Here is an 11145-nt window from a genome sequence, read left to right on the forward strand (position 1 = left end):
TCAATTCAAGATAAACCTTTATAAATAAGTGTTATAAGCTGATCTTGTATGTGAAAAAAAAAATAATTTTTTGAGAATTTTCCCCCTTCCAATCTAAAATTCATTCATGCTAAGCACCTGCCTTTTGATACTCCAGCAATCACCTGTCCTGGTCTGTTTGTTATTTATTAAGATGGGAAAGAGCAGACTATTGGATCTCAGATACTTCCATTTTAGATGGTTGTTATCTTTAGCTTGCCTACATGAAAATTTAAAATGGAAGCATTTTGTCACAGGAAAGTGCTTGAGGCCATGGTGCATTTTGGAAAAAGACATTTTTTGGCCCTGAGTCTTCTGGACGCTTGTCCAGCTGGAGCCCTCTGAGTACTTGAATCTGAGACACAGGGAAGGTATCGGGGGGAGCTGTGAAAGCCTGGTCCCCCCCCAGCCATTCTGCCAGTAAAGGACACGGTGCAGGTGACAGACAACTCTTTCCTCTCCCTGAGCAGTTTAACAAGCAGCAAACCATTTCCCTGCTCCTAGCATCAGTACTATTTCAAGTATTTTATGTGTGAATCTGCCAGAAAGAAAAATTGTGTCCTTTTAAAGTGCGTGTGTATAAGAAGGATATCTATTCACAGTATCCAAGCAAAAAAGAAATAATTTAAGAGTAGGTCATTCCCTCCTCCCCACTCAAAGTCATTTTTCCCTTACGGGCAGAATTCCATTCGTAAGGGAGGAAATCAAGTTAGCTTTGTTAAATTCTTGTTTATTAGTGTTTGATTCTTGTAGGGTAGAGATTTTCTAACTGTTCTCAATTTATTCATGTGTCACCTTTTATAGTCAGATTATTTTTCTCACTTGGCATCCTTGGTGAATTTAAGGCATATTTTCTTTTCTTTCTGGCAAGAATGCCTCTGTCATTGCAAACAGAAATGTTAATGGTAATCCAGTTTAAGCAGAACGTGAAAGCACTTGCTCCAGAGGGTGAAATGGCTACCCTGGCACAGGTTGTGTAGCTTGTTCAGCGAACAGTTCTCTGTTGTTTTGCACTGAAAAATGTTTCCACATTTTCCTTGAATGTAATAGAAAAGTAGTGATTGCCTTCATAGTGAATAATTAAACGGGGTTTTCAAGCAGAATTCAAATGGTCTCACAACAAGCTTTACAAACATTAAATGAAATTCAAGCATTGAATTCCTACAGTCTGCTTCTCTGAGTCCAGCATAATGCTGGTCTTGTAATTAATAAATTAATTGTATGACTCTTTTTTTTTGAAATTCCAGCTATGATTCCAGCTCCACCCTAGCAGGCAGGGAGAAAGAGCAAGCTTGGATTAGAGCTTTCCCGGGCATTGAGAAAACTGCCACTTGCAGAAGTGGGTAGCTGCATGGGCTGGGCTGATTCAGTATTCTCCAGGTGCTAAAAAGAATGGTCCCATTCCCCTGCTTCAGGTGTTACCTTTGTGTTATTTCCTTTAGCTAGCTCCAGGGCATCTCTGACCCCTCTTCCAGTCAGTTCAGCTCCCTAAACTCCACAGTTAGGGACAGTAAACTGGGGGTGGGGATTGGGGAGTGTGCCAGAGGGAGAACTGGTGCAAAGGAGGAGGAAAAGGCAGGCAGCTGGGAGCAGGAGAGAGCAGAGCAAGATGCTCGGTCGATACAACCACCTCTCCCGCAGAGAACCCTGGCAATTTTAAACAAGGTACATTGAATCCCACCACAAACTACTGCATCTCTTAGCAGACATCACAAGGTAAAGTTTAGAGTTTGCTCTGTGTCAGTTTGAGTTACAAGTAACTATCAGATTGCAAGATAAAGCAAGGAGGCTAAGGAACAAAAGAAACGGTGACTAGCAGATCAAAGTCACTATCTGTGCCTTGTTGTCGATGACGTGCAGGAAATAAGCTACCCTAGAAAACGTGATATCAGCATTTCATTTATATTGATGCTGGAATCTTAGTCATATCTTGACTGGAGGACCCAGCCTGTAGCGATAACAGATGTATTCTTCTCCTGAGTGATCTTGAAAGGTAGGTGCAGCCTGGATGGGGGCAGGAGCCATCTGGCTGCTACCCATCACAGCTGGTGTGCCAAGCAGAAATAATGAGAGGCTGCATTGTTTTGCCTTTCTTCTCAGTAAATCGCTGCCTGATGACGATCAACATATTTTTCCCTTTCTGGAGTCATTTTGTGACATGTGATCATGTTTATTGCGGTAGCTTTGGAAGCCAGATGAGTGGGGTTCTCTTTGCTGTGTCCTATACAACCACACTCACAGAAATTCCTGACTCTTGGAGGTTATAATCTAAGTTCACAAGAGAAACCATAGGGTGTGGAAGAAATATTAGGTTCATGAAGAAACAGTTCTTTCCTCAAAAGGAACACGGGTCATTTTAGAATTGTCAGTGCTCTAAATTGCTCTGTAACGTGATGTTCTCACACACTTATCCTCTCTCCTCTTTTGTTCTTGACCAAACACACAAACCCCCAGGTACAATAAACACAAGTACAGAGGACTCTACAAGGAAACTGCTTTTGCTCATTCATAAAAGCATGCTTAGCATTGTAGTATTTAATTGCTTCTAGTGCCTGCAGTGGGTTGTAATTTTGAAATAAAAATAGATTTTCCTTTTCAGTAGTTTATTACTAGAATTAAAAATACCTTCACAATTATTCCACCCTCTTGCTGGCAGAAATATTCTTCTATCTTAACGTACGCTGCAAGTGATTAAGCATCAGGTTTCAAAGGTGACCTCAGACAGTCCTCATCAGGTGGGAATATTGTAGTTACCAGGTAGAAGGCAAACAATAAGGTAATGAACAGAGCCTACTCATTTGAGTACCAACAGAAAGATTTAAAAAGTCATGTGGCCTCCGATATACATGCCTGAGCAATACATGACATCACCCAGCACAAATAAATGAGAATAAAGCCATAGGCAGACCTTTTTGTGCTTGAGCAGCTTTCACATTTGTACATTTGCGATTCTTTTTTGAACAACGGCAAATTACGGACAGACATGAAAATGTGGGATCCCTGTTGCCTCCCTTGTGCATCCATCGCCCAGGCTCCACTGTTGCCTTGGAAACTGGGAAGGTAGGGTTTGATGCAGGCAGGAGCAGGCTGTGGTGCTGCCGGCAGAGTTTCGGCTGCCGAGGGGCACATGGGCGTTCCTGGGCACATGCACTGCCTTTGTATGAATGGGAGAGTTTTGACTTTCATTTGCAATTCCGAACGCTTAGAATTTATGGACCTATGTTAAAAAATACAATAGAGAACTACCATATCTATTTAAATAGCATTACTGGCTGAGATTTGTTAAAGTGTTTGCCAAAATGGAGGGTTCTGAATTGACATTCAAGTAATCAACATCTAATTGCTTCACTGTGTGTTCATGGATATTCAGCATTGCTGTAGATGAGGGAACTTACACATATAAACATGTACCTCCCTTTAGGTACTCAGTCTTAAAATGGGGAGCTACATGCCCCCGAAAACCAGTGGGGATCTACAAAGAGACTGGTGCTATAGCATCTAAGAATTACTTTCCTAATAAAGCTCAGAATACTTAGTGGAATAACTCTAAAGCCCGAGGAGACCACTGTGTGCATGTGGGAAGAAGATATCTCAGGGAGTGTCCAGGTGCCTTCAGGAGGGGAATTAGAATGCTTCAAGCTGGTCCTTTGTAGATTACCAGGAATACTTTGGCACCTAGAAAGATCTTCAATGCTTGCGTGGATCCCACAGAGATGCAGTTGTGTTGCAGTTCCACCAGTAATGAGAATATGTAACTGTCTACCGCTGCCCAAAAGGGTGGGTTATGCCTACAGCAAGTAGAAATGTATGTGCATGAGTTGTGTGAGCAATAACAAAGGCTGCCTGTGATTAAGTATTGCAGAAATGTGTCAAAGGAAAATACTTACAACAGCTGGGATATAAAGAACACAAACTTCAAGAGAATCTGGTGAAAAGATCTCAGTGCCAGCACAATTCTGGATATTTTGGGATTGCAAAAGCCACGTGTAATAACACCACATGTAATTACACGCATTGCAAAGCTTGAGCCAGTCCACGCTCGTGACATTTCACAGCAGCTGAGGTTTCTGCACTAGGCAAGAAAAAGAGCCACAGTTGATAAGCAAGTCAATTCACTGGAGCAAGCTGAGAGCCACTTTTGAAAATATGGCCACAGTATTTTCCCAAGGTCACAGCAGCCAAATGCTGGGCAAAGATATGGTACTTCTTTAGCCACTAGTATTTCCTCCCATAGATTAAAAAATTGAGTGAAACTGGTGTCATTATGCATTGATTTACATTGTGTTAAGCACAGCTAATCTGAGTAATATGTAAACAACTCTGTTCATTCTGGCTCCAATTACCTTTCTTCTTGATAGTGGTAATGATTTACCACATTAATTATTATCTCACCTTTGGAAAAATCTGCTGGTTTTGAAGCTGTTATAATTGCAATATAGTGTTATAGTGTACTGAGACACTGAGATGAATAAACCATCAGTCCGGTGTTGCTGGTCACACGCAGCCTCCCACTTCTTTCTCTCCCTTTCACACAATCACAGAATTGTTGAGGTTGGCCAGGACCTCTGGAAATCATCCAGTCCAGTCCTTTACTCAGCCTGGGAGGGTCAGCTAGAGCACATTAATCATGGTTGTGTCCACTCAGGTTTTTAATATCTCCAGGAATGGAGACTCCACAATCTCTCTGAGCAACCTGTGCCAGAGCAAATAAGGTTTTTCTTACATTTAGATGGAATTTCTTGTATCTCGGTTTGTGCCCATTGCCTCTCCTCCTGTCACTGGGCACCGTGGAGAAAAGCCTGGCTCCATCTTATTTGTTCCTTCCCGTCAATTATTTATACACACTGATAAGATTCCCCTGAGCCTTCTCCAGGACAATCAGTCCCAGCTCTCAGCCTCTCCTCCTATGACAGGTGCTCCAGTTCCTTAATCACCTTTGTGGCCTGTCATTGGACTGACTCCAATATGTCCATCTCTCTCTTGTACTGGGGAGCCCAGAATTGGATGCAAAACTCCAGATGTATCTCACCATGGCTTATCCCCTTCCTTGACCTGCTGGTAAAGATCTTCCTAGTACAGCCCAGGATGCCACTGGACACCTTTGCTGCAAGGGCCCGTAGCTGACTCATGTTCAACTTGTCCTCCAGGATGCCCAGGTCCTTTTTTCCCAAGTTGCTTTCCATCTGGGTGGCCCCCAGCATGTACTGGTTCATGGGGTTGTTCCTCCCCAGACACAGGACTTTGCACTTCCCCTTGTTGAACTGCATGAGGTTCCTGTCAGCCCATTTCTCCAGCCTGTTGAGGTCCCTCTGGATGGCAGCATGAGTCTCTGGTGTATCAGCCACTCCTCACAGTTTTGTACCATCAGCAAACTTGCTGAGGGTGCACTCTCTTGCCATATAAGTCATTAATGAAGAAGTTAAACAGTGTTGGCCCCAGGATCAATCACTGGGGTACACTACTGGTGGCTGGCATCCGAACTTGCGTTGCTCATCTCAAGTCCTTCAGCCTGGCAGTTCAACCAGTTTTCACTCCATGTTGCTATCCATTTGTCTAGGCCATACCTCATCAGTTTGCCTATGGGGATGTTATAGGAGACAGTTCAAAAAATAAAGTTCACAAAATAAACAATGATAACTGCTCTTCCCTCATCTACCAAGCCAGTGACTTTGTTGTAGGAGGCTATCAAGTTGGTCAGGCATGATTGCCCCTTCGTAAACCATGGTGACTACTCCCAGTCACCTTCCTGACCTTAATATGTTTGGAAATGATTTTCAGGAGAATTCATTCCACCATCTTTCTAGGAATCAAGGTGAAGCTGGCTGGCCTGTAGTTCCTCGGATTCCCCTTCTTGCCTTTCTTAAGTTAGCAGTGACACCCTTTTTTTTTCCCCCCATCCTTGAGAACCTCCCAGGTTGGCTTGACCTTTCAAAGATTGTCAAGAGTGTGTTCGCAATGATATCTGCCAGCTCCCTCGGCGCTTGGGTGCATCTCATCAAGATCCAGGGACTTTTACCTGTTCAATTTATTTAAATGTTTCCCAAACTGGTCTTCCTCTACCAAGAGTAAATTTTCATTGCTCCAGACTTTCCAACAGGTCTCAAAAGCTTGTGATTCCTAAGGGCAAACCTTAATAGTGAAAAACAAGGTGAAGACACTGGGTACCTCAGTTTTTTCCATGTCCTTTTGTCACTGAATATGTCCCCTGCAATATTCAGTAGTGGGTCCATATATTTCCCTAGACTTCCTTTTGCTGCAGGTGGACCTGTAGAAGTAATTCTCACTGTCCTTCACATTCTTTGACTTTCCTAACCCTTTCCTAACCCTGCACATGAGGACAGTGACTCTGTATCGCTCCTGGATCACCTGACCCTACTTCTACCTGCTGAATGCTTCCTTTTTACATTTTTGTTTACTCAGGAGCTCCATGTTCATCCATACAGGCCTCCTGCTGCCTTTGCTTGATTTCCTGCTTGTTGGCATGGACTGTTCTCCAGGCTGGAGGAGGTGATCCCTGGAAGTCAACCAGGTCTCCTGGACTCTTCTTTTCTCCAGGACCATCTCCCATAGGATTCTTCCAGACAGATACCTGTTTTCTGAAGGTCTTATCTATTTCTCTTCCTGATCAGGCGGTGTTTAGCGGATACCCACCACAACATAGCGCACCTTGGTTTGCCCACTAATCCTGACCCTTTAGATCCCAGCTAGCTCATTCCCCACCCCCCAGGCAGAGCTCTGTGCGTTTCTGCTGCCCTCTGCACAAAGAACAACTCCCCTTCCTCGCCTTCCCAGCCTGTCCTTCCTAAAGAGCCTGCATCCCTCCATCGCAGCACTCCAGTCGTGTCTCTGTGATCCCAGTGAGACCACAGCCCTGGAACTGCAGAGCTCTAACTAACTCATCACATTTCTTGCCCGTGCTGTGTGCGTTAGCATAGAGGCACTTAAGAATGGCACCCAAGCCTGATGATTCCCAGGAAAAGTGCGAGAGCTTGCCCTGCCATGCTGTCCCCTCAGCACTGCCATATTGTTCTTGAGGTAGACCCCCTCCAGCTCTGTTTTGCTGAATACCAGGTATGTCATTTCACATTCTCTTTGCCAACCTTCTCCACTGCTTCCTCATTTGATTGCGGGTTGTCGTCTCCCTTCCCTGGTCCTAGTGTAAAGCTGTCCTTGCTAGGTTGGCCAGCTGTGTGGTAAAGTTACTTTCACTACTGAAAAATTTACAGTTGTGAATTGATTAATGTTTTATAGTCAAGTTCAGTAGTTTCTGCACAATCCATTATAGACACTGTAGAAATTTATTTGGGATATTCTCCATGGCAACAACACAGATACAGGTGTGTATCTCAGTTGGTTCATATATACTGTTCTTGCTGTTGCTCCCCAGCTGTCCCTCCTCCCTGGGTCATCCACCATGCACTTAGCTCAGTCTATTTCTATGAGGGAAAAGCAGAGATGCTAGGAGCAGGATTCAAAGTCTTCCAAAATGAGGTGCATGGCAGGTGTCTGGTAAGACAGAGTGTAACTTCACTTATAGAAAAAAGCTATCCTATTCCCATGGGTGTTCAAACTGCAATCACCACTGGACTGTTCCCAGAAAAAAGCCATTCTTTAGTAGCAGGGTAGTTTCACGCCAGCCCTCTGTGTTCCTGAAATTAGAGCCCCACATGTACAGGTTTGGCAGCACTATTTAAACTGGGCTGTGCTGCTTGAAAGTGGCTGTGGCCTCTGTCACCGCCACCCAGTCCCTGCTCGTTTCAGGTGCCTGAGCTATGGAAAAATGATTCTTGTGCTTCTATCAAAGCACGATTAAGCAGGCCTGAGCTAGAAATACAGGGTTAAGGGTGCTAATAAAACACAGCAGTGCATGCTTTGCTGCTGCGGTGCAGCAGAGGCCAAGAAAGTAAGTGGACAAGCTCCAACAGGTGTGCAAAGAGGAGTTAGGGCGGGTTGTTTTGGGTTTTGTGGTGGGGTTTTTTTTCACTTTTTTAGCCCAAGACGCACCACGCCTTGTCTGATTGCGGCCTTTCTCCAGCCGACTGAAGGCCAGGTTCCTCCAGCGCCTCCGGCCAGCCGCGTTCCGACCGCGGAGGGGCCGCACCCGCACCCTGCCGACCACCGCACCCGTACCCGGACCCGGACCCGGACCCTGCCACCCGCCCGCCGGATCCGGACCCGGACCCGGACCGGGGCGCGGGCCCCGCCCCCTTCACAGCTGCGGGAGACAATGCCGCAGCCACGCCCCGCCCCCGTGCGCCCATTGGCTCCGCGGCGGCCCCGCATGACGTCACCGGCGGGGCGGGGCGCGGCGCCCGATTTAAGGGGCGGCGCGGGGCGCGGCCGCCGCAGCGGCGAGTGCGGGAGCGGGCGGAGAAGGCGGCGGCAGCGGCGGGAGCAGCGGCGGACACCGGCACCATGCGTGAGATCGTGCACATCCAGGCCGGGCAGTGCGGCAACCAGATCGGCGCCAAGGTACGGGCCGGCGCGGGGAGCAGGTAGGGGTGGGGGGGCGATTCCCGGTGCGGCGCCCCAGGGTGACACCCCGCGGGTAGCACGTAGCCCCGTCCCGAAATGAAAAGCGGCCCGGGGCTTGCTAAGGCATGGCGGCTCCTGCTGCCGTGCCCCCTGCCTCTCCGAGCTGCCGCGGGGCTGGGCGCTGGCGGGGATGTGCCCGTGCTCCCGCCCGTCCCTGCCCTGCCACCCCCCCGCCGCCTCGCCCCTCTGCAGCCACGGCGCCGGCTCCCGAGGGAAGGAACGCGGGGTGTTTCAGTGCCACGGGTAACCCCCTCCCCCGGGGGTGCTGCAGGAGCTGCCGTCTTTTTCTAGGGGCTGGGGGGGTCTTAAACCCCTGCTAGACAATGGGAGAAGACCAAACTGAGATGCCCGGGGATGGTCATCCTTTGGGTACAAGCTATAAAATAATTTACTCTCATTGCGGTGCTCCAGCTGCCTGTCTGCCCTCCCCTAATTCAGCTGCTGCGGCCAGGGAAGCCTCTCTGCACTGACTCACCTTCCTCCCGGGCAGCTGCTCTGCCATGCAAGGGAGTGGTCAGGGACATGGCATGCACCGACTGCACTGGTGTCTGTGATTGGCACTGGACAGCTGTTGTTAATAATTGCTGTTTTCCAATAATTTCTTCTAGTTCTGGGAGGTGATCAGTGATGAGCATGGCATTGATCCCACTGGCAGCTACCATGGGGACAGTGACCTGCAGTTGGAGAGGATCAATGTCTACTACAATGAAGCTGCTGGTAAGTGTGTCTGTTTCCTCAGATGTCCTTAAATAAATGGGGCAGACATGCCAGCTCATTGAGGCTGGAAAAATCCCTGAACAAGAGCTGTCATCTGCAAGTGACTCCTAAGAGCTTTGTTCTCAGAATGGCTCTGATAACACAGTAGTCTTGATTGAGACAGCATGTCTCTCCAGTGAAATGCGGGGAGGCGGAAGGGAGTATGGCAGGGCTCCTGTGACGCTGGCTGCCAGCTGCGGGGCTGTGACACTGGCACTGGTTCCTCCCACAGGTAACAAGTATGTCCCCCGTGCCATCCTGGTGGACCTGGAGCCCGGCACAATGGACTCTGTGCGCTCCGGCCCCTTTGGACAGATCTTCCGGCCCGACAACTTTGTCTTTGGTGAGTGAGCGTGGGATGGAGGAGTCCCAGAGTGGGAGCTCCCCGCACGGAAAAGGCTCAGAGCGAGCAGGCGAGGGACCCTGCGGGTCCTGAATCCCGATAGCCCCGTGGGGGTGGAAGTGAGGGGGGAATCCTGCGGGGCAGGAGAAGAGGTGTCATCTCTGTTCCTCCCAAGGGCGCTAACGCGGCACCTTGCTTCTGGTCTGCCCTCCAGGTCAGAGCGGGGCTGGCAACAACTGGGCCAAGGGGCACTACACGGAAGGCGCCGAGCTGGTGGACTCCGTCTTGGACGTGGTGAGGAAGGAGTCGGAGAGCTGCGACTGCCTCCAGGGCTTCCAGTTGACCCACTCGTTGGGCGGCGGCACGGGCTCTGGGATGGGCACCCTCCTCATCAGCAAGATCCGGGAGGAGTACCCCGACCGCATCATGAACACCTTCAGCGTCATGCCCTCCCCCAAGGTGTCGGACACGGTGGTGGAGCCCTACAATGCCACCCTCTCTGTGCACCAGCTGGTGGAGAACACGGACGAGACCTACTGCATTGACAACGAGGCCCTGTATGACATTTGCTTCCGCACCCTGAAGCTGACCACTCCCACGTACGGGGACCTCAACCACCTGGTGTCGGCCACCATGAGCGGCGTGACCACCTGCCTTCGCTTCCCCGGCCAGCTCAACGCCGACCTGCGCAAGCTGGCGGTCAACATGGTGCCTTTCCCCCGGCTGCACTTCTTCATGCCGGGCTTCGCCCCTCTCACCAGCCGCGGCAGCCAGCAGTACCGAGCCCTGACGGTGCCCGAGCTGACGCAGCAGATGTTCGACTCCAAGAACATGATGGCCGCCTGCGATCCCCGCCACGGCCGCTACCTGACGGTGGCCGCCATCTTCCGGGGCCGCATGTCCATGAAGGAGGTGGACGAGCAGATGCTCAACGTGCAGAACAAGAACAGCAGCTACTTTGTGGAGTGGATCCCCAACAACGTGAAGACGGCCGTCTGCGACATCCCCCCGCGCGGCCTCAAGATGTCCGCCACCTTCATCGGCAACAGCACGGCTATTCAGGAGCTCTTCAAGAGGATCTCGGAGCAGTTCACGGCCATGTTCCGGCGCAAGGCTTTCTTGCACTGGTACACCGGCGAGGGCATGGATGAAATGGAGTTCACGGAGGCCGAGAGCAACATGAATGACCTGGTCTCCGAATACCAGCAATACCAGGATGCCACTGCTGATGAGCAGGGGGAATTTGAAGAGGAAGGAGAGGAGGATGAGGCTTAAGTCCCCTGGTATCAAAGGAACTTCTGTTAAGCAGGCATGTGTACTGAATGACTTCTGATAGTGGTGGTGAAGCATGTTCTCTTGAAACTGTGTACCCAGTTACCCTCTCAGCACTTGTAACTTTGACAAATTTCTCAATGTAACAGTTCTGAATCCCAGTTATGACAATGTTTTGTCCTTTAATGTTAAGAGCACATAAAGGCATGTATTCTAGATCA

The 11145-nt window shown here is 49.1% G+C and overlaps 1 protein-coding gene across 1 annotated transcript; it reads left to right on the top strand.

Annotated features, from left to right (window-relative positions):
- The first annotated feature begins 8360 nt into the window (after window positions 1–8360).
- On the top strand, window positions 8361–11087 carry LOC142042473 (tubulin beta-1 chain). The gene is made up of 4 exons (XM_075052439.1): window positions 8361–8490; window positions 9162–9270; window positions 9542–9652; window positions 9867–11087. The coding sequence occupies exons 1-4, from the start codon at window positions 8434–8436 to the stop codon at window positions 10925–10927; spliced, it is 1338 nt and encodes a 445-aa protein (XP_074908540.1). The 5' UTR covers window positions 8361–8433; the 3' UTR covers window positions 10928–11087.
- Window positions 11088–11145: the final 58 nt, after the last annotated feature.

This window comes from Buteo buteo, chromosome 20, assembly GCF_964188355.1.
Source record: "Buteo buteo chromosome 20, bButBut1.hap1.1, whole genome shotgun sequence".
Taxonomy (NCBI): Eukaryota; Metazoa; Chordata; class Aves; order Accipitriformes; family Accipitridae; genus Buteo; species Buteo buteo.

What these genes read in the sequence shown, in the direction of transcription:
- LOC142042473 (XM_075052439.1), top strand. Translation starts at nt 8,434, where the DNA reads ATGCGTGAGATCGTGCACATCCAGGCCGGGCAGTGCGGCAACCAGATC. An exon ending in GCAACCAGATCGGCGCCAAG is followed by an intron (nt 8,491 to 9,161) that starts GTACGGGCCGGC and finishes AATTTCTTCTAG; the next exon opens with TTCTGGGAGGTGATCAGTGA. An exon ending in CTACTACAATGAAGCTGCTG is followed by an intron (nt 9,271 to 9,541) that starts GTAAGTGTGTCT and finishes TTCCTCCCACAG; the next exon opens with GTAACAAGTATGTCCCCCGT.